The sequence below is a fragment of the Cylas formicarius genome, unplaced genomic scaffold (genome assembly GCF_029955315.1).
Source record: "Cylas formicarius isolate icCylForm1 unplaced genomic scaffold, icCylForm1.1 PGA_scaffold_5__7_contigs__length_24384050, whole genome shotgun sequence".
NCBI lineage: Eukaryota > Metazoa > Arthropoda > Insecta > Coleoptera > Brentidae > Cylas > Cylas formicarius.
In genome coordinates, this window is record NW_026844341.1 from 21,259,504 (window position 1) to 21,273,871 (window position 14,368).

Genomic DNA, 14,368 nt, shown 5'->3' on the forward strand with positions numbered 1-14,368 from the left:
AGCCTTTCGGTAGGGGCGTTTCGTGATTTTCGGCCTGGGAACCCGCGTAGTAGGCCGCGCAGCGACCCGCTCGGGCAAATTCGAACCACCCCGTCGTCGTCGCCGCGAACACGCAAAATCGGGCGAAGGCCCGAGCGGAATAATCCAGTCGTTCGGCCGCGAGTCCGGCCATTGTCGCTCAGGCAAAAATAAATAAAAAAACAGAATCTCTGTGCCAAATCGGTCGGGTGCGTGTGTGAGGGTCGTTTCGGGTCTTCCACGTCGCACCACCCCTTTGTGTACAAAATATACGACGTATGGCATTCCGGGGTGGCTGAGATCCCCCCTCTGCTGCTGCAGTGGCAAAACGCAGGTGAGGAGCGTGACGCTGACCTATATCGTAATGGGGGATGATATTTTGTTGCGTCCGTCTCGACGGGTAACTAATTCCAGTTATTATATCGTATCGACGTAAATTGGAGGGGATTTTGAGTATACACGGCCGCAATTAAAATAAGTAGCTGGCATTATCAACACGCGAAGTTATTTACAACAACCGTAAATCGCATCAGGCAAATATTGTAAATCTGATGGTGTCGTATTGTAAATTGAGAACAGTAAACAAAATTATTTCTAGCGACACCATTTTTTTCAAAACACACACCCACAAACGACGGGGCGTAAAAACGTCCGCGTTGTTATTTTTGCAAAGGGTGTTTCAATGTCAAGCGTCTAAGGGCCGGTAGGAGTGTGCCCTTTTGGTTTAATAAATTAAACTACCATTAATTAATGCAGGCTCAGTATATCGGGCATTCAATTTTGAAAAATTAACTAGTTAAAATGAGTTGAATAATTGAATCGAAATCAATCTTTTTTGTTTTAATTTAAATTTAAGTATTATCGATAAGAAAATGTAACATGTCTTCTCCCAAAGGATTCCTCGATTCTACTTGGGTGCACAACAAAATTGTTACCCCATTAAAGCTGGTTTATTTTGTCTTTTGGATCCGAAGGCAAATATCGAAGATATCAATATGCGTGAGCAGTCCAGTGATTTATGTACCGCAATTTTTTACGTTGCGCCTCTTGATTAACCGACTGTATAATGAAAATATCACGAAATATTTGAATATTTCTTTGATATATGTCTCTTTTTACCCAAAACTTTATAACTTTCTGTGCTTTAGATATTCTCCTATTTTATGCTAGTTTCATCTTTTCCTTTTTTTATTATTGTTTTCTTTGTAATACTTTTAGGTTGTAATAAACAAATTAAAAAAAATGTCAACCTAAATTTTTCGTAGTTACAAAAAAAAGTGCCCCTTCACTACTCATCATCAAGTAAGTTGACAAAACAAATGTTGTAAACTTTCCATACTTCAAAGCCTGGTTAGTATAAATTGTTACACTTGAGGAAAAAAAATATACAAAAATGAAACAAAGGCGCAAAATCGCGTATCTCATTTTCTTAATATTGCATTATCGTTTCGTTTTTTTTAGAATGGTTTATAACTATAACTAACCAAAACTAAACAAATGACGTGCAATATGAAAAAAACATCGTAAACATAAAAAATATCGTTTTTGACATAGCCTGGTGTCTCAATTTTGATCGTGTTGGCTTTCGCCCCCCCCCCCCCCCAAAAGCCATTACTAAACTTATATTAAATTAACACAACACCGTCATTTTTTTTTCTCAACATAGATTTACTTTCGAATGCAAAGGATGGGTTGATTCCTTCCAAACCTGCTACACGAAAGCACCTTAAAGTAACGGAAAACGCATCACCATAATACACGCTGGGTCAGAAGGATTCTAGCTGGGATTATCATGAGGATACATGTGCCGAACTTTTTGAAAATTGCTTTCACATCACTCTTTTAAAAAGTATTGACGCAAACTATCACAGCCGCCTGCTACGCAAATCACCAGCCTCGTCAACTTTAAAAATGATATTTATTTTGAATTCAGTCACAAAAAAACGCAACTTTTGGAAGTCTTAAATTCATATGCAATTAAAAAACAGTATGTATGAGATAATTTGGCTGAACAAGCTGGGTATACTGTTTTACGTCTTCCTCCACATAAAATCAGGTCAGAGCAGAAAATGTGACTACTACTTTAAGTCCCACTGTTATAAATTCGATAAAAAATGTAGTAAATAATATTGGCAGCTGGAAAAAATTGAATACATTTCTATGCAAAACAACATAGATCCTATTATAATTAATCTCAATGACGACTCTGATAGTGAAACAGAATTAGATTTAGACATGAATGACTATGAATTTATTGTATATATTTAATGTCATTGTTTTTTCTCAGTGTAACTTAATAAAATTATACAAAAAAAAACATTATTACCAAAACCTTTGAGAGTCCGTCCCTACCCATGGGACCCGAGTTTTATAGCCGTCGGTATATAAAAAGCATATTTATTAATATTAAGAAAATATTTTAAAAAAATAAGTAAGTGTTATTATATATTATTATATATATACTATGTAAAATAAACAATAATCATTATTGAATAATTTTTGCTAGTACATATCTATTTCGTATATATCAAATAGAACTCTATCAAATCAACTAATAAGACTTGGAAGATAAATAACTAATAAGATTATAATACCATCAATTGTTTTTATGTTTTTACTAGCTATGAATTTATGTCATTGTTTTTTCTCAGTGTGTTTTAATAAAATTATACAAAAAAAAATACGTTATCACCAAAACCTTTGAGCGTCCGTCCCTACCCATAGGACTCGAAGCAGGTAACTTCCATAATTGAGGGCAAAAACCAGCACGATGAAGATTGACACAGACTATACAGGGTGGTCCATTTAAGATGCTCCTATATCTCATCTCAATATGTACAACACTGAGGAATTTCGATGGTGTAGAATCGTTTTGATCAAATTTTGCAGATGCAGATAAAGGAAATAGCAATAGTGCTACTATTAGCCGCAATTCCACATCTGTCTAGAATTCATCCCATCAGGGGATTAATTGCTGTCGTTTATCAAGTACGCAAACGTTGGAAAATTTTTATGGTTTCTTGGAATTGTTTTACTGGAAATTTTTCTTAAATATCACGTCAATACTTTAAACCTGTTGATAATGAAAACTGCCTCGATCAATCTTTGCCAAATAACGGTGTTCTGAATAGAAAGGAAAAATTATGTTTTTTATTTGAGATCTTAAACGATTAACTTTCAAATTCTTCCTCTGCGGTTTACCAATCGAGTATCGTTACGGTGGTTTGCCTTTGATTTCATCTCTATTGGTAAAAAAACCCTAATTTTTGTGCGAGGCAACGGATTTCTCTCGGATGGTGGGAGGGGGGGTTAAGGCAGCACGGAATCCCGTTTACGCTGAAGGTCGTGCCAGCGTGCAGTTTATTAGTTTAAAAAGCTTATCTTTACGCGACGCGGGGCGTCTATATTACTCGCGTCACGTGTTTAAAAATAACGCTACGCGGCATCAGAAGTATCGCGGCTCTTCCAGCAAATAACAATAATCAGTGCAAATCAAACCCATCTACCGTGAACGACTCCGCGAAACAAAAAATTAGCGCCATGTTTTCACGCGACGTAGGTATTTGTTTCCTGCACGCGTAGCGACGGGCGACGAAAATAGCCCGTTCCGAGTTCCCGAAAATTACCATTTTTCGCGTTTAACGGTGTACCGGAAAATGTTGTCCACCTTCAAGAAAGGTAGCGGAGATAGCAGCTCGGGTGACACGTCTTCGATCGCGTCGGACTCTGACGACGAGCGGTAAGTCGTGTTCGAAACATCTCGAACAGCGCCATCTGGCGACGTTTCTCATTTAACCGACAAAGTTACACCAGTGGTTACAAGAAAATAGCTATCTGTATATTCTTTCAGCTAAAATCATGGAATTATCACATATATCACATATACAAGGTGTCTAAGTTCACTTCGACACATAAGGCCCCAAGTTCAGGCTTGACGATCCTAGAGAGGGTGCGTTTAAAACTATAATAAGCTGATAATGTGTTTTTCCATACTTTCGTAAATCATTATCATTATTACTCTCACAAATTTTATTCTTCTTCTTCTTCTTTAGGTGTCATGCAGATTCCTGCTTTGGCGTCCTCCGTTTTCCCTGTAATATGAGTCTATTTACTGCAGCTTCCTGGGGCGACTGAAAGTCCACTGGCAAATAGTTCTGAGCGAAGACAACTTTTTCCTTCCGACGCCTGGTCTTCCACCTTCAAACTTTCCCTGTAGTATTAGGCGTTGAAAGTCATATCGCTTTCCCAGTATAGGGTGCCCCAGGTAAGAGATCTTTCGTTTTTTACCATGTTCGAAGAGTCTTCCAATCCTGAGCACATCGTCTTTCCTGACCCGTTCCGTCCACGGTACCTTTAGCATCTGTCTCAGAGTCCACATTTTGGACGCTTCAATGCAGTGGATTAAAACAGTTTTAAGCGTCCACGCTTCTGCTCCGTACAGGAGAACCGACGAGACATAACACTTAATAGGCATCTCTAGATATAACCATAAACTTTGTTTTGCTCGTTTTTTAGGCCCCTACTGTCTCCTTTAGTAGGATTTGCAAATCGTTGGCATTATCGGCTACTATTAGGATACCATTAACTATAATATCCATGGGTATTTTAGATATTATCTCCACATAGAGATTGAAAAGCATTGGGGATAAAATGCAGCCCTTCCTTGTTTCAAATTCCTTTGTTGTTGCTGAAGACGTATTTCAGCCGCCTGGTGCCAATAAATTAGCAATCAGTCTTACATCTTTGTCGTCCAATCCAAGTTTTTGAAGATATGTTATCAGTTAAATCTAATTATTATTTTTATGTTTTGATCATTTATGAGGTGGAAGGTTTCTGATAACATGTCTGGTCCTGGAGCTTTATCAGTTTTATGACATTAAGAATTTCACTCTCCAATATGTATTAGTATTGCGGTGTTCTGCTTTAGTAGATGGGTGTTAATGGCATCTAGGTGGGAGTTTGCACCAAGTAATTGTGGTGACCAGATTGTTCTCATCGCAGAATTGATTTCGTCCCTGTCGTTCCTTTCTTCATTATAACTACTGTTGACTGTTCACTCAGTATGTTGATGTCAAATATTCCGATTTCGTCTTTTTCCATACTCTGTGCAGTACACTTACGTTATCTTTCTGATTAATATGGCAAATTTAATATGTGAATTTGAATTAACGAATGAACGCAGCGGAAACGGTTAGCGGCTTACTGCGTAACTAAATGCAAGGTCGAGTGTGCCGCTCAGCTACCTGGGCACTGACAAATCGGCCTCTTTCCGACCTAAAAAATATGAGTTATACTTGTTAAGGTATGCTAATGATGGCATAGTCTTCATTTGCCTCAGTATCTCTACTTCTGTCATAATTCTTAGATAGAGTTCTCCAAACGATATACCGATTAACTTTAGTGTGTGGGTGGAAAACTTTCTAAAGAACGTATAACAATGTTAGTTTGAAGAGGAGATGCGGAAATGGGATGCACATCCCCATATTCCAAATCTACGGAATAGTGAATTGGCATTTTAATGGAAATGATCGAGTCCGAATACAAATTTCCCATTAATATGCTAGATGCCGTCAACTTTATGAGTAAAGCTTAGAAAGAGGTGACAGCAGGAACAATTCAACACTCCTATCGTCATGCAGGACTTATTACCGAGACAGAATGCGAACAGGACTTGGAAGATGATCAGCCACTAAGCGAGTTGATAAAGCAGTTTCAAACAACACGTTTACAAGTGAGGAGTTTGCAACTCCTCACTTGTAAATTTTTATGGTGATAGATCAGGCAAAAGAAGCCATATTACAACAAGCAAGAAAGGGTGAGGAAGAGCACCAAGAGGAAGAAGAAGATGAAGAAGTTGATCTGGCACCACAAACACCACACACAACACCACATTCAACAAGCCCCATATTCAGTTAAGCTGTTAGAGTAATTTTTTATGTATCATGGGGAAGATGGCCCTCTCGAAGAAATGGTGAAAAAACAAGCCAAAGTACGAGATGCATATTGGCATTTTAAAAAAATTCAAAAGGAAATGACCGATTATTTGAAACATTAAATGTAGTTCTTAAATATTTATATAAAATGTTCCCAAGTAGATGTTAAAATACGTATATAAAATAATTAATTATTACAGAACACATATGCGTATTGTTATTTTTGACGAAAAAAGAGCAGTCCCTTCAATTTTGGGTATATAGAGTTTCGACTGTAACTGCTTCTTTGTGAAAGAATTTTTTTCTTTCTTGGACACCATTCACAACTATATCATATATATTAGTCATCTCGGATGTTAATTTTCACGTTTTCACCAACTCCCACAAATCAACCAGTAGCAAACTGGAAAAACATTCATTATACATCAATTTTCTACATAAGATTTTCCTAGGAAAATATTTTACAGTCAAGCTTTCAAATGTATTTTTAGTATAGGAGATCAACCTATCTAATGGGCAAATTCAACTAGGAATCGAGCTACCTCAATTAGGGACTGTTTTGGGAAGATTTATAAAAGCGCATTATTATGAATTAATATCCCTTTCGCTTTATCACAGGCGGGTCTTAAAGTCATTCCGAAGTGAAAACCATAAAAGTTGTAAAAACGATATATCTTTTGGAGAACTCTACCATTTGAATGGAGCGCAATCAATCTAAGCGAACTAAAATCGTTTTCGTAACGTTAGGGACCGTAACCCAATTTTTTTTAAGTGACGCCTTGCGTCGATATATCGTCGCGTTTGGTTCTTAGTCGACGCCTGCGGCCACATCAATTTTTTCCAACTCCATCAAAAGCGATGACGTGACAATAATTCGCTCTCCTCAGCCCCGACGATACAGGCGGGCTAATAAATCAAAGGGATGATTAGAAGAACGATTTATATACGGCGCGCGATGATCACAGAGCCGTACTCGAGGCGGCCCGACGTGCTTACCTGCGCCCCAGACAGTTTTGGAGAGAAAAAAATACCACTTTGGAAGCGAGCCAACCGCTTTCCCGGTATAAATTAGGTCAGATGAATTTTTCATTAGGCCTGCCTAGACGAAAAGCCCCAAGCGACCGCTAACATTTGAGTCGACCCAAAAATAAGCAAATCGTAATCAGATAAGCGGTCCACGTTTTAAGGAAATGACCAAGTCCAAAAAAATTTTTTCTACGATCGCGAAAAGAGAAAACACTTCCTGCACTAGTGTACTTCGAGTTACAGTGCGCTATCATTTGGTTTGTTTCAACTTTTAATTAATTGTTATGGCTTGTCGTTTGTCGACCATTCTACACTGGTGGTCAAGAATTAACTGACATTAACGTATTAACAAACTATTTATATAATTATTATACATAATAAGAGGCGATTCACCTTGAGTATCTTTTTAATATATTTAGCCACCTGCCGCGCTGCCAGTTCCACTGGAAAAAGACACGATTAGAAATGCGTTAATATACTATTTCAAAGTTTTACGAGGGCTAGCTAATACATTCGTTTGAATGGCCAATACGTGATTTTAATGATAAATCATATATAGGACATCCCAAAAATTGACATTTCTGAAAGAAATTTTACTTAGGTAGGCTAGGGTTCACTTATGTTTTAAGTGTACTTGATAACGACAAACAGGTTTTAAATGAAGCACGGTAAAACAACTAACAAAATGGAAAATTCAAATGAATACTCCAATTTTAATATTTTAACAGGATCTGTAGAATGTTTAACTATTTATATCCATATTTGCCGCTCATAAATGGAAACAAAAATGGAAAATAATATCTGAAATATAATTTTTATGTCCTTGTTAAGATTTCTTTAAATGTATTTGCTTTCACTTCAACGGAATGTAAGAAACAGTTGTCGATTGGTATTTGGGCACGTATGGAGATTTTGCAGATAAATTTTGGAACTTCTTAAGCAAAAAGAATTTTTACTGTTACTATTTTTTGGGTTACCCTGTATGACTTACTGTCAAATTCGTGTATGGGCCTTTCACACCTATCGCTGTTACATTTTGAAATAGTTAACTCATTTAAACAAAAGGATAGATAGGGAAAGACAAATTTTAGCAAAACCTATTCATTTGAAATTTGAAATGGAACACTGTGTATGTTCCATTTCAAATTTCCCACGTAGTACTCTGTTTCGAGTTGAATTGCCAACGCCAAATTTGAAGAACGATTTAGTTCTTCAGAATTTTTAATATACAATTATAATACATAATTTATCGACAAAATTCTCATTACTATATAAGCCGCAAAACCATTTTCTAAAATCTTGAATTCATTTATTTATTTTCCATTAGACCTTCAACAATCGAACGGTCGCATATCTGTTTGGTGATAACGGGAAACAATTGTCAAGTAGTAATTAGCAAGCGAACATCGGTTTTGTTTATTTGCAATAGAACGCGACAATGTTGACGATACCGAAAACATTTCGACACGTACACGTTGAACTACTGGCGGATGCGCCGGGTCTTTAACGTTCAATTTTATTTTCGTTTTCAGATATCCGATTAGTCGTAGCCCTAGACTAGCCCATGCCATAATCACTAACGAATGCTCAGGTATCCCAAAAGACAACGATATGCATGATTTCATTCCGATCTTGCTATTCTTTTACGGTGTTCTGTTAACTTTTTTCTGTTGCACTTTAGTGGGTTAATTGTTAAATGTTACCTTCTACCGCAAAAAGTTGGAAGAGCACCTCAAAATCATTCCAAATTCTGGTGTGTTCTCCCATTTAGAGGTCTGTCTTCCCATCGGCATGCTTTTAAATTTTCATTTTTATACCGATGCACAAAAATCGATTACAACGCGTCTTTCCGTTTCCGATACGTCGTCTGCAAATATCATCGTCGCAAATGTAAAGGGCTCGAAATTTCCAGGCAACCACCCACTCCGTTGCTGGTGGAGGACCCCCCGAGTAGCGAGGATGGCGCCGACGACGACGTAAAAAGCCAGAGTCTTCTTAATGGGTAAGCAAATTTGCGTGTTATTTCCGCGAAAAAGGTAACCTCAATGATCAGTCAATTGCCGTATGAAGTCACAGACGGGTGATTAATTAAAAATCGAAACCTTTCAATTTAGTTTCCCGAACGCGTTTCTATTACACTACAAAGCGGTGAGAATCCAAATAGGCAGGTTTCTTTAATTTGTATTCAATAGTGTCAAGTCAAGCTGGATTCTTTTGTGTGTATACATCTGTAGGATATACAGATCACAAAAAATATTATTCGGTTATAGCGTTATCGTAAGTGAAAAGAAATGTTCGCTGTGTTTGCGTCCCCCAGAACGCGAGGCAATGGCTATCTTCTAAACAAAGACGACGTGGCATTTGGATGAAATAAAAGTTTCAAAAATTACTCATATTTTTTAAAAATGGGATGAAATCATCAAGTGGTATTTCACGGGTAGAAATTATTGGCAAATTTGCATTTTTGTTTGAAAATAGTCCAATTTCCGAGAGCCCCTTAAAGGGAACGTTGCGAGTAGGAAGTTTGTGCCTCAGCAAATTTCTCGGGAACTTGAGATGGGTAGTGTTATACATTGAAAAAAATAAATGAAGATTTTTTACCGAATATTTGATTCACCAATGAATCTTCATTTTCTTTATTTGGTCGTCATAATCCTGCAGTGGCTGTTGGGTATTTCCAAGAGAACCAACATATGGACTGGTATTTTAGGAAACTAATCTATTGATCCCTTTCCTTTGATGGGAATTTTGGTAAGAAATATAGCCGAACAGGTCCGTACTTTGCTTAGAATTTAATTATTTGGGGTTAATTGGCCTTTGTTGTTCTCTGTAAATCCTAATTTTTTCTAGATATTCCACCCTTGGATAATCCCATTCATAAGCAATTGGTCACTTTCTTATATCTATGAACAGACCAGATGATTGCCTCGCACATAATGTTAGGAGAGTTCAGGATTTTCTGAATGCCCGCTTCGTAAGGGAAACAATCGAATGACCACCTAGATCCCCAAATCCAGCACCAAATAATGACGGACTTTTTAAGACTTTTATAAAATAATAATAATTATTGTACTGAAGTGGCTTTTACTTGATGAAAATCCATTTAAAATAGTTAAATAAGAACAAACGTTGTTCAGATTTTGACATAAATATATTTAAATGACAACTGTTTCGGCAACACATTTGATCAAGGCACGGTGTTGCCGAAACAGCTGTCATTTAAATATATTTATGTGAAAATCTGAACAACGTTTGTTCTTATTTAACTATAATAATAATTAATTATTAATATTTTTAATTATGATCAACGTTTTTATTTTAGTCCAAACGGCATTGTAAAGAAATGCGTTAAAAATTTAAAAATGTAATTTCAGATACGACATTGCGCGAAGGAAATCGGGATCAAGAACTAGAATTAAATTATACTAAAACCTTATCCCTCACTGAAACGGAATCGAAGAATCTACAGTCGTAGGAGCCTTACTGGAACTGCGAAGACGTTTGGCAATATAGCAAAATGTCTTACCTTGATGCTTTTAAAATCCTATAACCGAATAATATTTTTTTTCTACTCCCGTTTGTAAAATACCTAATTACACACCGATCTAGCGTGCAGTAACCGTCACTTTTCCACGTCAGTTTTGTTTCCCACGGATCCGAGTCACTTCGGACATTTCCGGGATTTTACCGCACGGATTTGGGAGCAATCGGATGTTTTCGGAGATACGCTTTGAATTTTGACGTTTGACATTTCTGACGATCGTGTTGTTTTGCGAAAATGTACCCAAAAACTAACGGTCGTAGAAAAAGTATAGTATGCAACACGTTCGGTAAAAATTTAACTCACGAGTTTATTAAAAACTCGCTCCGCTGCACTCCGCTCAAATAAACTCGTGAGTCAAATGGTGTTTACCACACTTTTTGCATAATATATATACCTATATAAAAGCTATGTTTTACATACATTGTAAGTGCGTGTTTAGGCAAGTAAACAACAGGAAACAACCAGTTTTTACAATTTGCTACGGCTTTTCCATTACAACCAACCTCGTGGGAAGCGAAACTTAATATTTTTCTATATATTGTTTTATTTGGTGCTCTAAGAGTTGCGAATAATGATCTCCAGTTAATTTTAATCGGACCCAAAATATGCCCTTCTATGATAACCACATCATACATTAATTGATTGGTAGCCCTGGGTTTTTATTTCGTGTATTTGTCTAGGTTTATTAAGACCAATATCGCGTATTTTGTCTATTACAACCCTTTTTTGCAGTGAACGAACTTTCTTCAGTTCATAAAATGTTTTCCAAAAAATTGTTATTCTCATTGTGTCTATTTAAAAAATCCAAATATAACTTTGACATTGTTTTGCACTTAGTTTTTGTATTTTACGAAATTTAAGTGCATTATATTTGTATTCTTTCAAAAGTGAGTGGATTGATCCCCAAGAAATATCTGTTTCGTCATATACACTAGTAATAGAGGAAACTGGATAGGCTGCACACAGTCGCTTATTTTCTTCACTTAAAACATTATGATTCCGGCGTGCCTTATTACGGTTACCGTTTTCTGTAAATTTCTTTGCCAGCTTTGGAAATACCTGAAACGAGTACACTAAAATATGAAGCGTGTTACATCATTGTAATCTGAATAAGGTATTTTATTAAACACATATATAATTTACAGGGTGTTCCATTTAAAAAAAAAAAGATGTATTATATAAAATTGATTGAATTTTGTTTTATGGGAAAAAACTTGGCTACTAACCCTACATTTTTTTTTGTTTACCTTTATATATCTAAAAACAAAAAAGTTACAGTTACAATTAAAATGTTATCGAGATAAATTGAACGCACGGTACACTGCGTGCCGGTTATGACCAACAGTCAGATTTGTCTGGCTAAAATTTTCGTATTTACGTATTTAGTCTTTAGTATGGGGTTCGCGAGATATTAAAAAAAATGGAAGTCATTTCTGGATGAAATCGCAAATACCGTGACACTTCAACCGTAACAATCGGCCGCGATCGATGGATGCCACGTAGAACGTTAGATAACGCGCAATCTGGTAACCAAAACAATACGGAAATTCGACGCTCTTCAAACACATGGCCGTTTTTATTAACAACGTATCCAAATGAAAATGTTTAAACAAATGTTATCTGGCGCAAATAAACGACCGAGTGCGACTGCGGTGTGGCGTCCCGTCGTATGGTTGACGATCGGATTCAGTTCGGACGCGAAAATTACGACGATATGCCGTCGCACATCGACAAAATACCGGAGATCAGTGAAGAATCGGACAGCAGTGGCGGCGACGAGGTGTTTATCCGCGAGGCCGTCCACAAAATAGCGGACATCAAGAGACGCCTGAGTCTGCCACTGCAACGGAAATTTTTCGGTAGTAACCATCAGCGCACTGACAGGTCCAACAGCGTCGTTTTTCATGGGTGAGCGGTATATACTTCGACCAGAAATATAGTGCTTTTACAACCGACCCCGTGATTCACTTTGCCTACTGTTTATTAATGCAAAACCCCTTATAGAACAACCCTGCCGAGCAGGCCCTTACCCGTAACTAATCCAGGACCAGGAATTTAACTACCTACACTAACAAGCGGGATATAAGTATCTTTTCAATCTTCTTCGCAGAGCAATTCTTGAAACATAGTATCATTATTAATATTTCATTCATATTTCTGAAAGGGTTTCTCGAATAGTGCCCTTTATTCTGACTGATTTTTAACTGACTGACAAAAGCTGAGGCAGTTCAAGAAGCTACCATTTTTTAACTTAAACAGTGGAAGAGTAATAAAACCCCATCAGGTACGCAAAAGAACTGCAGAGCGGCCCGACGAATGCCGTGTTTTTAATTGCTACGATTCTTTTCCACGCTCAAATAAGTTCTGTAGCATTTAGGTTACAATGATGTGGAGGTGTATGCAACATACTTGCAATTTTTCTGCTATCTTCCACAGCGTAATTCATAAAAATATGTTTGTGTAAATTTGCTATATGTAATAATTTAGTAACGGAAAGATGGTTGGGTGTTTCTCTTAAGTAAATATAAAACCCAAATTTTGAAAATACCGACTAACTCGAGGGTTGCGGTGGATAACCTGAAGATACCTTAATTATATCCGTACTATATATAACCTTCATTAGGATAAAAAAATTTCTTCTGCTCTCTTCGGTGTAGTCTGTCTCAATCTTTCTCAGTTCTCAATTGCCGCTCTGGCCTTTGATTTTACTTGATTGCGCAAATGCTACATGGGATTAAAGATGCCATGATATGGAGGAAGCCAAATTATCCAAAAATTACCCTTTCTTGTTACTGAATTCAAAATAAATATCCTTTTCTAACAAATATTCCTGGATTTCAGTTGAACTTGATGAGGCTCAGACGGCTGAGGTAGCTTGGGTTGTCCATGATAATAACACTGTTTCTAGGACTATTTTTTAAAAGACTGTTTCAAAAGGTTTGGCACTTGTATCCTCATTATAACCTAAGCTGGAGTTATGCGTTTTCCTTTATTTGAAGGTGCTTCAGAGAGTTTTGAGTGGATTCAACTCATCCTTTGGATACTGTGTCGTGTGTATCGGACCCATGTTTCTTCAATGTAAATTCTGCATCTGTTGTCTAATCTGCTATCTTTTAACTTCTTGAAGTAATTAAATCTCTAAGTGCGTAATCTCTGTGATTCGATTACTACCTGATTTTTGTCGATTCTGTGGTACTTAAATTCCACTGTACAAACAACTCTATGGAGGGTGGAACGGCTTACATTGGTTTCATCTTCTAGCTTCTTTTTCAGTTTATCCAAGGTAGGAAGAAATTCGCTTTGATAAAGACAATATATTTTCCTTTTTTGTCACTCAAGTTATTATAATTTTTTTCCGAATAACATTAAATAATAACATCGTTAAAAGTTTTTATGGGGGACCCTCCCCGAAAGCCAACACGATGAACATTGAGACAGACTATAATCTTTTATGCTTTTCTCAAGCATCGCAAACAATTTCATCGCTTTTCAGTAAGTATTACGCTTTTCGTCCTGATCAAGCTCCATCAAAATCTTATCTTTGAAACAACCTTCGGAGATTTCTCCAAAATTTCCTCGCACTTTCGTTAACCATTGTATTCAACTTTATACATTATTTTTAGAAATGTTTTTGTGCAATTAAAAGTAGGTCCTTAAATTAGGGACCTTTTGGTGGATTTTCCAAGTTTGGGATTTAAACAACGTCATATATATATAAAAAGTTATATTTGTTCTTCATTATAACTGAAACGGTGCTCGATAACAAAACAAAATAAGCAAAAAATCCGAAAACGAGTTAAACAAATATTTTGCGAACTGGAGAAAAAATAAATACATTTTAAAAACA

General features: G+C 36.8%; 1 protein-coding gene across 1 annotated transcript in view; it reads left to right on the forward strand.

Moving 5' to 3' along the window:
• LOC132701793 (GRAM domain-containing protein 2A-like) overlaps positions 1-14,368 on the forward strand; it is a 65,669-nt gene that overhangs the window by 4,314 nt on the left and 46,987 nt on the right. Inside the window, exon 3 of the mRNA XM_060669991.1 lies at positions 8,890-8,979. Coding sequence (XP_060525974.1) covers positions 8,890-8,979 — 90 coding nt within the window. The remainder of the gene's footprint in view (positions 1-8,889; positions 8,980-14,368) is intronic.